Source organism: Colossoma macropomum, unplaced genomic scaffold (assembly GCF_904425465.1).
Source record: "Colossoma macropomum unplaced genomic scaffold, Colossoma_macropomum, whole genome shotgun sequence".
In the NCBI taxonomy this organism is placed as follows: domain Eukaryota; kingdom Metazoa; phylum Chordata; class Actinopteri; order Characiformes; family Serrasalmidae; genus Colossoma; species Colossoma macropomum.
Window position 1 is genome coordinate 32,364,560 of NW_023494791.1, and position 15,943 is coordinate 32,380,502.

The 15,943-nt window shown below is 38.8% G+C and overlaps 1 protein-coding gene across 2 annotated transcripts in view; it reads right to left on the reverse strand.

Moving 5' to 3' along the window:
- The window catches only part of tenm3 (teneurin transmembrane protein 3), a 452,242-nt gene that overhangs the window by 337,452 nt on the left and 98,847 nt on the right, over positions 1-15,943 (reverse strand). For both annotated transcript variants that reach the window (XM_036574879.1, XM_036574878.1), the window contains exon 2: positions 6,630-6,999. In XM_036574879.1, the coding sequence (XP_036430772.1) occupies positions 6,630-6,861 (232 nt within the window). In that variant the 5' untranslated portion in view covers positions 6,862-6,999. The remainder of the gene's footprint in view (positions 1-6,629; positions 7,000-15,943) is intronic.

A 15,943-nucleotide genomic window follows, 5' to 3' on the forward strand; every position in this document is an offset into this window, starting at 1 on the left:
TCCTGCCCTAATTGTTATAAAAAATAAAAAGTCTTGCGTAAGCCAAATCAGAGAACAAAATAATCAAAAATGAAGGCGCTCACTTGTGATAATTAAAGAATGCAACAAAAACACAATTAATTTTTGAATCCATTATGAAGTCAAGTTAAAAAATTTAATTTTAAGGGAACCATTTTCAAAAGACATTCTAATTAAAAGTGACACAGAGATGTATAGTTCATTTCCTTCCTTTTAATCTGGATCTAATGATTTCCAAACTTGCCATGTTGTGTAAAATTAGCCTGTGGACGAGGCCGCATTCCACCGGGGCGAGATTATCCACCATGGTGAAAGGCGTGTGTGTGTTCAGGCCTGAACTACAGAGGCCCAAAAAGAGCAGAGAAGAAACACTTTATTTATAATCACTGTGATACAGAGATTCTGTCAAACACTACTGCCAACAGTTTCCAACAAACGTCTGGGAAAAAAGCATCTGAGTGTGTTTAAAGTTATGAATAATTTATTTAAGTTTGGCAGTCATGGCTGAACTGTGTAGCACTTTACAGGCCATTATGAACAATTTTTAATGGGGTAAAAATGTAGAAAAAGGCAAAACTGTGGAAATCGCAAATGATGCATACAGATGATATACTGTATTTTTAACTGGAAAAAAATAAACTGATTTAAATGTGCAAGTATGAAAAAAATTCTCCCACTGTAATTGGTAAAATGCAAAATAGAGAGTGTGAGATTGCTTATAATTAATTAAAATACAGTTTTTAACTTATAATTATTATAACTATGATCAGCTTTTTTTTTCCTTTTTTGCACTGCTCAAAAGGTAGACATGTGTGCATGTGAACTGATTTCAACTCACACTGTGAAAGTCCTACTAAGACTTGAGTGTTTCAGTGGATTAGTTGCTATAACAAAAGGCAGAAAAAAAATCATTGATCTAAGCATACGGACCATTAACTAGAGTAATAATTGAAGTTGCACAGAAGTTCAATTAAAATCATATAAATTCCAAATGAACACCAATTAGTGCAAATGAAATTGTACATGATAAGATAATTAAGCAATTATGGCCTTTCTCTGAAATATTTATGAACTGTTAATTCGACTCTGAAAGCAATCAATGAACTGGTAATGACCTTTACGGAACTTTCTTAGGGAAGTGGAGAACACCCCATTACCAGCTATGGGACATATTCCCCCAGATGAATGTGATACTAAGCAGGCCTTGTTACTCACTCACTAATTAACTATTTCCATACGCCAGTCCTGCCCTTCGCATTGCCCAGATTAATCCAGCGTGCTCTACTTTTTAATGTGGTCAGCAGCCACACTCAAAAATACCAGGCAATGAAAGGAACAAAGCTGATGGTGTGTGCAAAGGTCTTCCGCATGAGTGCTTTGGGGAGATGTCAAGGACAAAGTGAAATACTCAGCAACTTGGCAGCGTCTGCACTATATCAGATAGATTCGTAAAGAAGGATTTCCTTCTTTTCTTTTATCTTTCTTTCTTTCTGTCTGTCTGTCTCTCTCTCACTGTCTTTCTTTCTCTCTCGCTTTTGTTCTCTCTTCTCTTTCCCTCTTGCTCTTTTCCTTTCTTGCTCTTTCTTTCTCCTTTCCTTCTCTCGTTCTTGTTTTTTCTCTCTTGCTCTTTTTTCTTTCTCTTCTCTCTTATTCTTTGTCACTCTATCTTTCTCCCTTGTCTTCATTCTCTATTCTCTTTCTCGCCTGCTCTTTTTTGTCTTGTTGTTTCTTTCTTTTTCTCACTTCTCTCTCCCTTGTCTTTTTCACTCCGGATATTCTCTCTCTCTCTCTCTCTATTTTTCTTTCTCTCTCTTCCCTCTCTCCCCCTTTTCTCTTTTTTCCTTTCATTTTTTCCCTCTCTTGTGCTTTCTCTCTCTCTTTCACGGCTTTTCAGTCTCCCTCTATTAATAGTGGGCTAACATTAACAGTCTGAGTTAGGCCACACCTTTTATGTCCCACTATAATGTGGTGTCACTGCCACTTTGCCAGTTTCTAAAATAAACACACCCGACAGACTGAGAGCCGCTAGCGCCACAGTGACTGATAAGGGGTGGGCTAACCTTCACTCACACACACACACACACACACTCACATAAACACATACACACACACCTGTCATTTTAACATTATCTATCTCAACATTATGGAAGAATGTACAGTAAGTCCTAAAAAAAATAGAATTTTGCCAGAAAAAACAACAATATAAAATGTTTCAAATAAATACAAATTAACATAAATACAGTAAACAAGAATGTTTTGTTTTCCGTAAAGTTATTAATATGTTGGTAAGGAGAATGTTGGTCCGTTATGTTGGTTGTGCATTGAAATTTGAAATGTAAAAATTACACTGAGGTGTAATTTACTGAGGGTGTTCAAACTTTTGTACATGATGTGCGTGTCATTTCTGACATAATTTTAAGGGCAAATGCCCTTTATAGTGTGTGAAAAATTTCTAATGAACCAGGAGAAATGATCCAAAATTGCCTGAAATAATACCTTTTTACATGATCTTACATTGAAAGTTAAGCAGGTTTTTGTCCAACAGCAACAGTATGTAATAAGAGTTGCGGCTCACACTTTCTGTCAAGTCTGTAGTCATAATTAATTAAAAATATGCTTATAACTCTTTGCAACTTGGTAACACTGCTTTGAAACACTTACAAAGTCTAATAATGCCTCATTAGGCTGTAATGATGTACTATAATTCATTCTTTGATGACTTATAAACATTGTAACACAAATGTCACTATTCATTATAATGCTTTTAAATGGACCTGTATAAAATTATGAAACATCTATAATACTTATTTTCCCGGCCGGGCGACCAGGGTCATTTCTGTGTGGAGTTTGCCTGTTCTCCCCATGTCTGCGTGGGTTTCCTCCGGGCACTCCGGTTTCCTCCCACAGTCCAAAAACATGCAGTCAGGCTGATTGGACACGCTAAACTGCCCCTAGGTGTGAGTGAGTGTGTGACTGTGTATGTCTGTCTGTCTGCCCTGCGATGGACTGGCGACCTGTCCAGGGTGTATCCTGCCTTACGCCCAATGACAGCTGGGATAGGCTCCAGCACCCCACCTTGACCCAGAAGGATAAGCGGTTTAGATGATGTATGTATGTATGCATAATACTTATTAACAATTATATAAACATTACAAACATTAAAAATTCAATCACTGAGTGCTTAAAATGATTGATATTTTAAGTCAATCAAATGTGAATGTTAATTGTGACATAATGTTTATGTGTCTGTCAGTGTGTGCTATATAACATGCTGTATAACTTTTATTTTATTATTCCAGGATCAGATGGGAGACCGTCCCACTTTGCAAGGTTAATTAGGTGCCCCTTATGCATTCTGGTCATATTCGAATATTGTAAGACAAACACATTTTCAAAAAATTAAGAATTAATTATTTTGGAATTAAATGTTTCCACCTCACACTACAAAAATAAAGTTTATAGTACAATAATAAGTAGTATAATAGTATAACAGTAACATAATAATAATAATAATAATAATAATAATACTAAGAAGAAGAAGAAGAAGAAGAACAAAATATCAATCACTTTACTCGAAGCATTCAGTGATGGTTTTTTAACTGTAATTTTTTTTATAATTTTTATAATGTCATTATCCATTTAATAGGCATTATAACTATGTTGCTACATGTTTATGAGTCATCAAAGAATTAATTATAGAGCCTTATGAAGCATTATTAGAGCTTATAAATACACTTACAAGGCATTCTTACCAAGTTACAAAGCATTATAGGCACATTTGTAATGGCTTATAAATACGGGCATCATAGAAAGTGTTACCGAGTTGTCTAAGACAAACCCTGAACCTAAGCATAATCCTAACCTCAGGAACCAAAAAGAAATGGTTTTGCTCAATTTTTTTTTTTTCATGTAAAAAAATGATACATGGTGCCTTTGTAAAATTGTGGGTTAATCTATTTTTCTGATTTTTATTTCAGGACATTTTTATTCTAAAAATATATGAAAACAAACACACACACACACAGACACACAGACACACACACACACCCACCACATGCATTCAGGGCTCCCTGCTTCAGCACCACTGCTACTGAGCTAACAACACTGGGAAGTCACCGTAGATCCCTTTCTACAGCATCCACTGCTACACACTCACCTTTACTCGTGCAAATTCGGATGCAGCCTTGATGAGAGAAAGGAAAAAAATAAAAAACAAATGGGACTAAATTGTCTGCGATTAAATCTTGGGTCTGACACTGTCTTAATAAACAATAATTAGGTTTTATTTGTGTAGCACCTTTCTCAAACACGAAGTTGACTTACAACAGCAATACAGAACGTAAAATACTAGACAGACAGACAATGTTTTACTTAGGGTTGAGGTAGTGGTGTAACGGTTCTGAATTGAAAGTGAAATCCACAACTCTGCAGCCTACAGTTTGGCTCATGATGCACATGATGTGAACCATGATTTTTTATTTGTCTCACTGAGAGAGCGCTCTGCTCCGTATTCAATTCGCAGGCTACCAACAACACAGCCAATGCTTCCAGCAATGTTCTGTGCCAAAGTCTCTCCTACCTCCCCAACCGATACGCGCCCATTTTAAGCCTTGGTAGTAAATTCCAAAAACACTGCATTTCAGTACACACATGGCACCAATGATGTACGAAGAAATAAACTTTGTGCAGAGCTGGGTAAGGCACCATTCTGTGAAACCGTCAACCATTACACCTCTAGTTTGAGGGTATCTTTAGACTCTGATTGGCCTATTTGCTCTAGCTTAAGGTTTGGTTTTCCAAGCAGACCCTGAAGCATTGCTATAAGCCACCCTGAATAAATGTCTACTAAATGTGGTTAACCATAAATATAGATGTAAATTACTGTGGAGAAGTTTATGTAATGAAAGATAGGTGACTGCACGCGCACCATTTGCATTTAGTAATTAGGAATAAAAGTGACTGTAACCAATTGAGGCACACTTGGGCCGTGAAACAGTACAGTAAAACAGTTTAGGTCGTCAAGGGACCATTTATTATTGCTGATGGGCCGTGAAGTGTTCAGACAGACAGTGCAAATATAGAAGTTCAAGCCAGGGAGAGGGAGTTCTATGCTGGGTTTTTAGGTTAGTGGACAAATATAAGTCTGTCTTAAACTTAAGCTTATCTTAAATGTGAGTTTCATGTTTAGTTTCAATTCTTTTTAGCAGTTTGTGTGGTAGGCCTATAGTTAAACTCTTAATCCTTAGAAGCTGCAGTTACCAATGGCAATAACAAAAGCATGCTGTTATTTCAAAACATTAATTTCTCACTCGTTTATTTATTCGTCAAATTTCTGCTTATTGAAACAAGCAGAAATTCTGCAGAAAGCGCAAAGGGCAGATTCTAAACTTTTTATCTATATCACATTTGTGTTTGTAAAAAATATTTTATTATGATCTGAATTTGATGAAAAGTTATTGGTGTGTGTACAGAAACAAATAACATCATTTGCATGTTATTGTTGCCATGTTTTTGTTATTTTTTGACATGGAAAAAAATAATGGAAGAAGTAAATGTGAACTAAATAACAATAACAAATGTCATTAATTATGTAACTCCATTTAAACAGAATATTAAAAACGGTAAAGTCTCTAAATTTATTAGGGTTCAAATCAGCTGGCATTATTTTTGATATCAGATATATTGATGGATATTTGGAAGTCTTAGCAATATCACTTTTATAGTGGACCAATAGTTCTGAATTATGAAATCAAATAAAATCAAATTAAATTCTGAAGTATAAAATTAAATTAATAGATTAATATCAAGCAAGTATTCTTGATGTGCATAACAGAAGTGGGAGGTGTTTTGTCATACCCTCGTCACGTCTGGGATCTAGAACTCTTCAAGCACAAAAAATAAAACAACAAAAAAAAAACAAATACTATAAAATATAATAAATAACAGTGTACTAAACCTGTCAATTACATTTCAGTTAGGGGAAATTGTGTAAATTTTATATATCACAATGTCTTGGCTGACTGTCTACATCTGGGGTAAGGGGGGGACTGTAGTCTGTCTGTCCATTTTTGTACAGTGTACCAAACATATAATGATTGCTACACTACATCTGAGATGAGGTTGGAAAAATGTTGAAATTTGCCTGATAGAAAACAGTATGTCATACTGGGGAGAAGAATTGTGCAAATTTAATTTTTCAAATTTTAATTTCCACTCAACTGAAATGAAGAAAAGTACATATCACAGCTAAAAATTGCAGTAGCTATATGTTGATGTCTGAATTTTGTATGTATGCCATAAATGTCTATTTGTCTGTTTTTATATATGTGTATTTATTTGTCTATTTTAAGTACAATTTTCTTGTCTGTACTTCTGTAATTTTGTCCATAGAGACCATAGATCAATGATGTACAAAATTTTGTACATCAGATGGCAAACATATCTTGGCTGATCAACTACATTTAAGCCATTAAATGACCATTGCTTTAAAATATAATTACAGCCTAAAGTCCACTTTGTCTTGGCTGACAGACTTGGCGTGATGAGGGATCTGCATAAATGCAATTTCAGCTAATTTCTGTGTGCAGGTGCGTTAAGGCCAGGTGACCCACCTTGGCGTCCGTATTCATCCGTGTCTCTGTGGACCATGTCTTTAACGCGTGTTCCGTACAGCAGGCGTGAGGAGTCGTGCTCAAAGGCTTTGAGTGTTTCGCTGGAGCTGTAGGATTTTTGTGTGGGGACGCGGCACTCCTCACTGTCTCCGGACGAGCCTGTGTAACGCCGCTCTTTCTCTCGCCGGCTCTTCGTCAGCGAGCAGTAGGGCCTGCGCTCCTTCACATCCATCCTGCCCGCATGACGCACAACGGAGCACAACACACACACACACACGCACGCACACAACGCAAACGCCCACAAACCGACCACACGGCTTTCTCTTTCTCACTGCAGGTTCCGCCCCCTGATCAGCTTAGCGTCGTTTACCTGGACAGACAGAGACAGAGAGAGAGACAGAGAGAGAGAGAAAGGGAGAGAGAGAAAGAAAAAAAGCGTGAAACAGAGGTCAGCCTGCGCTAAGCTGTACACTTAATCTTCCCAGGATTCACAAATCTCCCCCCACCTTCTGGACTCTGCTAACACAGTATGCTTTTCTTCTTTCTGGGACAGTGTGTGTGTGTGCACGGCTAGGTGTGCAATTTCGAGACAGTATATTATTTTATCATGGCTCACTCAGGGCTGTACGCGTAGCTTGGACGGTTTGTTTTGCTGCTTTTTTCTACCTCTAGATTTTCTTTTACATTTTATTCAATAAGCAAATTGTATAAACATTTTATCTAAACAGTAGGTGTGTTTTTCCACCAAATAAGCATAATTACAGTAACATGTAAAAGAAATGTGTTTTCAAACAACTTTTACATGTTAAGAGCTACTTAGGTTCCTGACTTATCCACGATGCCGCTAGCCAGAGAACAGATTTGTCAAAATCCACCACTAGCACACCACATTTAATTTCCTGAAGCACTGATTAGCCAAAACAGGTATTGGATGATAACTACAATTATAACTCGGCTTCCGTGAGGAGAAGTTTGGAAATGGTTTAGCGAACACAATGACATATATAAAATCACTAATTATTATTTTAATATTAGTTGTATTTATTCAAATCTTCAAATCAAGTCATTTTTCTGAGCAAAAACTTGGAACTTAGAACTTTTTAAACACTTATGGCACAGATAAATAGGTTTTTTTTTTTGTTTTTTGTTTTTTGATTTTCTCCCCAATTTAGTTGTATCCAATTCCACCCACTAGTTAGGACTCCCCCAATCACACAATGCTACCAGTGCTAGGAGGGTGAAGGCTAGCACAGACTTCTTCTGAGACCTGTGAAGCCAGCCACCGCATCTTTTCGAACTGCCGCTGATGCAACGTCATTGAACAGCTGAACGCACTCGGAGGAAAGCACCAACCGCCAGTTCTGTTACTTCAACTAACAGACGCCTGTGCTGACTAGCATCGCACTGAGTGATGGGGGGAGAAGGGGGGCCATCCTACCCACCTAGAGAGAGCAAGGCCAATTATGCTCTCTTGGACTCCCGGCCATGGATGGTTGTAGCATCACCAGGGACGGAACTCGCGATCTCCCAATAAACAGCTTTTTAAATGTAATTTTCTCAGGTGTTTTCTCAGTGTACACATGCCATTGTGCAAAAAATGTAGGTACCTGGGAAAACTGTATTTAAAAAGCAATTTGTCTGGTCGGTAAGCATTAATTTGCTCCCAAAAACACTAATATTACAATAAATACAAATAATATTCTTACAGTAAGTGATGTTTTTTGTTTCAGTGTGTTAGCTCAACCATTTCCAACCCTCTCTTTAGGAAAACCCAAAAAATCCATGTAATAGCTAGGGGTGTCGAGGAGACATCTGGAACAAACACATTTTTTAATTTTTTTAATAATTTTTTTTTTATTATTATTATTATTTTTTTTTGCGTGGGTAAGCCCAGTGTTTTGTGCTGCTGATGGAATTGATGGAATTTAACTAATCAAACAGCAGGAGTGCAGCTAGACCTCAGGAACCAAACCTGTGTTCTCATAACTCTTTTCTTCTAACCAACATATTAACAACTTTTTTAAAAATAAAAAACCAAAAAGGCTGTGTTTCTGAACCCATGCATGTGCTCTGACCACATGTATGTGTCTGTGTGGTTTTGATTATGTAGGAGAGTGTGTGTATTAGGAGTTGGTCTTCAGGGGCCTGTGCAGTGTATTGGTGGGTTTGTGGTGAGGAGGGGGTTGTAATTGATGGTCGCTCTCTACTGGCCTCTGATATGTCAGGAGTTACTGATAACCCAGACGCAGCCATTAGGGAACGGAAAAGAAAACAGCGAAACATCAGCGCATCGGGCGCGGGCGGGACGGGGGAGAAAAAATAGCCAACAACCTTTCATTAAACTCTGCCAGCAAGAATTAATAAAATCTACCTACAACATCCTGGGAAACGACAGACAGAAAAAAAAGGGAGAGAACGGTTAATGGGAGACAGCGGAGAAATAAACGACAGCGCAGGCCCCCGGGTGCTGTTCAGATGTTTATTAGCCCAAACCCTCTCTGCTTCTAATTCTGGGCTTGGATAATTGCAGTACTTTAATTTCTTTCTTGGCTGGCCTTGTTTTGGAACTCTCTCGCTCCATACGTGCTTCGCCGCTCACGCTCAAACAAACTTTTCTTTTCCTCCTCTCTTTCTGACTTTCTTTTTCTCCCACCTTCTTTCCAGCGATCCCTCATTCTTTTTGCTTATTTTGTTAAGTGAGGGCCACATGTTTATGATAAGAAACACAAGAAAGAAAGAACAAACGAACGAAAGATAAACAGGCAAAGACTGCAAGAAACAAGAGGGAGGAAAGAAGCGCTTCTTCCAGAAGCCTTTGAGTCAAGAGTCAAGTCTGACCCCATTCTGCAAAGTATACACATGTGTGTGTGTGTGTGTGTGTGTGTGTGTGTGTGTGTGTGTGTGTGTGTGTTGAAGAGTGTTTGACCACCACAGATAAGTGACACACCCCTGGCCCAAAGAGACAGAGAGAGAGAGAGAGAGAGAAAGAGAGAGAATGAAAGAAAGAGAGAGAGGGAGAGAGAGAGAGAGAGAGAGAAAATGAGAGAAAGAGAGATACAGATAGAGAGAGAGAGATAAGTGGAGGAACAGGGATGAGTGCGGGAGTGCAGGATGCGAAGATAATGTTCGAGTGAAAGTAGTATGTGATTGGACGACACAGAGTGTACTGGGATATTTCCACTGAGGATTAGTGCTCTTATTGGCTGTTGCCAAGAACAGGCGGGGCCTGCTTTGATCTGCTGAGAGATGCAGACGGAGGAGTGTACGAGGGCTAATGAGGTTATCTCACACAAACAGACACAAGCACACAAACACACTTCACTGCTACAGAGCAGGTTGAAACAGTGGGACAATCAGATTTTCTTCTAAACAAACAAACAAACAAAAAAAAATTTCCACCTAATAATTACGTAGTATGTTGTAATTTCACATTTACATTTTAAATGTAATGAAGTACAGGGACTTCTTAATTTTAAAAAAAATAAAATTCAGTAATAATAATAATAATACTAGTAATAATAATAATTTGCTGTTAATTTTATGAGTATATGAGTATACCAGGCAACAACACAGGTCAATTGTCTGAATGTAGCATACAATGCGCTGCAAGTGTATGTGCATCTGTGTGTATGTGTGCGTGCCCATAATGATCTGATTTCCTCTGTCTCCATAAATTAATTAAGACTGGTTGATCAACTGCATTATTGGTAATTAAATTCCTAATTAAAAATGCTGTGGTTCAATGACTGGCACCAGGCTTTGAATAGAAAAAAAAGGTAATACGGGAAAGCACTCACACCGGACGACCAGTGAATATCATACAGCCACAGAAGGCTAGAAAATGGCCTCTAAATGGCCATTTACATTCAGCACGAGGGGAAGAGGGTGTTAAATTATCAATGAAGCTGTATTAGAATGCATCATAGCAAAAGGCACAGAACTACAGGCCCTGCGATCCAGCGTTAAAACACAGCGTTCATAAATAACATTGTGGCGGCCTTATAAAAATGTCCTCATGTTTTATCTCCTCTCGGATCTCTGTCTTTCATTCATGTCTCCCCCACTTTCAGCTCATGTCACTTTTTATGGCAACCTACAGCTGGAATTTTGATCACAGAGAATAAAGGAAACACTGAACAGTGTCCATTTTAGAAGTCAACTTTTGTTTTATGATGTTTTATGGTTTTGTCTGATTCTTTTTAGGAAATGAAAGAGGCAAGATAAATAACTCACCATTGTCAAGTGAAATTCACATCATATTTCAAATGGAAAGTCTGTATATCTGGCAACTAAATATATAGTGGAAGATATTTGAGGCACATAAATATACAGTTCCCAAGAAAATGACACAGGGATGCTGGAGGCGACTCAGAAGTGGCCGTGTAAGCACAGAACGCTAAACGTCGCAGACCAACTCAAACAAACACAGAGTGACTGCCTACGGTTATTAATTTAAAAATGCCTACTGTAAATTATCTGCATGAAGAAACAAGCTACTGGACATCAGGTTACAGTGAGAGGTCACTGCTGAACAGAAGCGTACCATTCACAAAAATAGTCCATTCGTTCAGCACATAAAGAGTAGGGATAGGGGTAGGAGAAGGGGCAAAAGCTGGGCAGGGTAGGAGAAAGGACAAAAGAAGCGGCATGCAAAAAGGGGCAAATGTGCAAAATCAGGAGCAAGAGTAGGGACAATGGCTGAGGCAAAAGAAGAGGTAGAGTAACAACAGATGCAAAAGCAAGGGCAGGGGCAAAAGGAGGGGTAGGGTTGGGGGAAAAGCAGAGGGACAATAATGAAAAATGAATAAAAGCAGGTATAGGTCAAAAGGAGGCATAAGGGTGGTGGCTAGGGCAAGATAGGGCAAGACGGGGCAAGAATGGGCTAAACCAGGGGATGAGCTGGGGCATGGGTAGGGGCAAGATTGGGGGCAGGGGCACAGGCAAAATCAGGGGCAAGAGCAGGCATAGCGCAAAAAGTGAGCTAGGGCAAATGAAGTGTAGGGGCAAAAAATGTAGGCAGAGGTAGGTGAAAAGTAAGGGCAGGAACAAAAGCAAGCGAATATGCAAAAAAAGGTGGTGAGTAGGAACAGGGGGACAGAGAGGGGCAAAAACAGGCAGGAGCAGGGGTGGGGCAAAAGTGAGGGAAAGCAGGGGTAAGTGTAGGGATCAAAAGCAATAGCAGGAGCCAAAGCCAGGGAAAAGAAGAGGTATGGACAAAAAGGGGTAAAAGCAAGGACCAAAAAATGTAAGTCAAAGCTTCCAAAACAATGTTAACTAACATGTTTCTGTCCTTAACTCAAAAGACAGTTTCAGTGGCTGACAGTGAGAAATATTTTTTTTTCTAGATGCAACTTTACTTAGTAGCATACGCTATTATACAGTTAAGACACACATTTATCTCTATAACTATTGGTTGCTTTATATACATTTTTACAATGAGTGAACTATTAGTAAGATACCAAGCTGGCTAACGTGCTAGATTTGGCAGTCCTGGGCACAGTTAAAAAGACAACAACCCTCTACATAGCACTATAAAGCAATTCAAGATTACGTTGAAAATGGGACCATTCAACCAGCCTATGAAAGCAGCATCAGAGACACACAGAAAAGCAGCAAAAACCCACAACTGTCGGTCTGCCGATCTGCATGTAAATATATCAGCCTCATCAAGCACCAAAAACAGCTGGGAGACATCACTCGCTCTCTCCTTCACTCTCATTCTCGCTCTGTCTAGCTCTCTATTAAAACTCTACATAGTGACACATACTGGCTCAGCCAGTTCTCTCAGAACAAGGACTACTTAATGCCTAATGAATTAGATAGCATTAGTAAAGAAAGTGCTTGCAGCTGTGTGTGTGTGTGTGCATGTGTGTGTGTTTCCAGCACTGTGCACATCGTTGTACTACAGAGGGAAGTCATGTGGAAAGGCAACACTCGACTTGACAGGATGGATTACTCCTTTAACCAGGGCAAAGGTGCAGTGTGTGTGTATGCTTGTTTCCATGTGTGTGTGTGTGTGTATCTCTCTGGGCTTCCTGGGTGACCTCAGACATCGCCTGGGGTTACCCACCCCCTCTGCAAGTTGTGTGTGTGTGTGTGTGTGTGTGTGTGTGTGTGTGTGTGGCCCCTGGCATTATTTGTGCGGCTCTATAGGTGGTTCCATCTGCTTTTCCTTCAGTGCCGTCCATTCGTTCCTCAGCTCTACCATTCTGACTGAATGAACAGAAGGGGTAGATGTTAGAAAAGGATGGCATGAGCAACACAGAGATGTTACAATGAGAGTGAAAGAGGTAGTCGGATGGGTGGATGAAGAGAGGGCAAAGTGAGAAAGGAATAAAGCAAGGATAGAAGAGAGCTAATAACCAGATAGTAAGACACAGATGGAGAACGACTGACTGATGAGAAAAGAAGTGGAATGATGCAAGAAGAGGTGTACGATGTATCACAAAAATGTTACATTATAATATCCGCCCAATGACAGCTGGGATAGGCTCCAGCACCCCACCGCGACCCGGAAGGATGAGCGGTTTAGATGATGTATGCATATATGTAACATTATAATAGTAGGAAAGTAGGGATGGGCAATATAATATTTAATCAATATTGTGATACATTACATCACAATATTGTTTTCTGGGGATACTGTGGATATTTTCCGTACCGAAAGAAGATTGACCAATTGCATGTTTTACTATAAAGAAAGCATAATAACTCTAACCTGAAGGTACCTGTATTTTCTCAATACACAACATCTAACACAATATTTAGTTTTTTCAAGGTTTGAAATATGGGAACAGATAAGTGTTTTTCATATACTGTGCAGCATTAAATTCTTTTATGTAGGATTATTTTGTAATTATTACTAATTATTCTTTCTCCATAATGTAACATGCAGTTTAGCGTTATAGCTGTACTTACAATACCTACTGTGATGCAATTTATTATAATATTGATAAAATATTGTCACATTGAATTATATCATGATAATGACAGCAGATCATAATAGGGCCCATTCCTAGGTGCCAGATATTAGAAAGAAAGAAAGAGAGGGATGGATAGATGGGTGATGGGGGGATGGAGCGAGAAGGTAGAGTAAGAGATTAGTGTGGGGACACAGAGATGAGACAGAAACATTACAGAGAAGAGAGAGATAGGAAGAATAACAGAGGGAGAGATACAAATGGATGGTGTGAAATAAGGGAAGAAATGGATTGTGCGTAATATGGAGAGAAAGATGCTAGAAAGAAAAGAGAGAGAGAGAGAGGTGGCAGGAAGACAAGGGCATACAGTGATGTTACAAGTATGAAAGAAAAATCATAAAGAGAAAGAGAGAATGAAAGAAGTTTTAGAAATGAATGGTGCAAGACATTAGTGATAGAAAGATGGACAGATGAACAGGGAAAGATGCTATAAAGAAAGCTGCTACAAATTGTGTAGGGGCAGGAGAGAGAGAGTGGAAAAGAGATGTAAACAGGGGCAAAGAGAGATGAGAAAGAGATGTTACAAAGGGGGGAGAGAGAGTGAGAGAGAGAGATCAGCATGGTCAGTATGGGAATGTATATATGAGTGCTGTAGAACTGAGCTGACTTTAGAGTGCTCACTGTTTCTGCTCTGAATCTTTCTTACTACAAACAACAGCTTGAAAACATCAGGCATGGGTATTTCCACTTTTATTAGAAAATTTCTCTCTCTCTCTCTCTCTCGTCTTCAGAGGAGGTTGCAGGTTTATGTTTTGCCAGCTTGTGTGATATGGAGCCAAGGCATGGCAGTAATGCAAGCCAGACGTGTGCTGTGTGTGTATAATAAAGAACCTTCAGGATGAGAAAGATTCTCCATTGGCCAAGATATGAGAAAAGGTGAAAAAGAGAGAGAGAAACAAAAAGAAAGAGAACGAGGGAGGGGTGGTGGGTGACTGTGGCCTGTAAATTGCGATCAAAGGAAGGAAAAGTTTAGCGCTACCCGCTGTTGAGATCTTTTGTTTATCCCACAAATTCCATCATCAAAAATACAGCTTCTCCCTCCACTGCGAATCTTTACACAGATTATTTGAAGATGAAAGACAGAGGAGAATTACCAGGCGAGAGAGAGAGAGAGAAAGAGAGGGAAGAGATGAGAGTATGCACATACGAGACAGGAAGAAGAGTGGTGTGTGTGTGTGTGTGTGAGAGAGTGTGTGTGTGTGAAAGAGATATGAGAGAGACAGAGACAGCGCGCAAGAGGGAGATAGAGGGAGAGGGGGAAAGAGGAACAGTGTATGAATGTGAGAGAATGAAAAAATTAGTGTATATGTGGGAGTGAGAGAACAAGAGAGACAGAAAGAAACAGAAGAGGCAGAGAGAGGACTGAAGGAGAAGGAGAGAGAGGAAGAGAGAAAGAAAGACAGAAAAACGAGATGGAAATGAACAAAACAGATTTGCTCTCTTTACTGTACTTTAGTGCATTTTTCCTTGAAATGATATTTTTGGAGCAAAATTACATCAGAGTACTTTTATTCTTACTTGAGTAAATTTATGATTAAACATTTTTACTTTGCCACTTTAATTTTTAGTAACACTACAGAGTAAAAATAAAAGATGTGTGTCAGCTCATAAACCAATTAGAAGAAAGCCTGGTTAAATTTAAAAGACTCAGTTCTGAAAGCCAATCACAAAAGCTCTCAGCCACAAAAACACTACAGAGAGACAGCAAGTTTAGTGTAAGCAGAAAGAGGAGAACTTCACTAGCATACAGGAGGAACAAACTATTGGAGTTACTAGTTTAATATTGTTACTAGTTACTACTTTCCAATAATGTAGCTGAGTCAAGTGGTGACTGTGGATACACAAAAAGTAACTTTTGATTATATACTCAAGTAGTTTTACAATAAACTACTTATTTACTCATACTTCCGTAATTTTCTTTATTAATACTTTATTAATAAGTAACAGTACTTTTACTGAAGTAGGGATTTTCAGTACTCTTTCCACCTCTGGAATGAAGTGTGTAAGTGTAATAGAAAAGGAGAAAGAGAAATTAAATTAGTATGATTATTAGTATAATTAAAAAGAGAGATTTAGAAAAGAACTGGGAATAGAAAAAGAGAAAGAAAGGAAGAAAGAACAGAAGTATGTGTATGTGTGTGTGTGTTTTGGAGAGAGAGAGAGAGAGAGAGAGAGAGAGCGAGATAGAGATAGGAAATGTGAAAGAGAAAAGAGAAAAGAAGAAAAGAGGAGTGTTGGAGAGTGGGAAAAGAGAGAGAGGAGAGAGAGACTGTGTGTGAGCGAAAGATGGAGTAAATATCAGGTGTGGAGTGACCCATATTCTGCTGTAAAGGG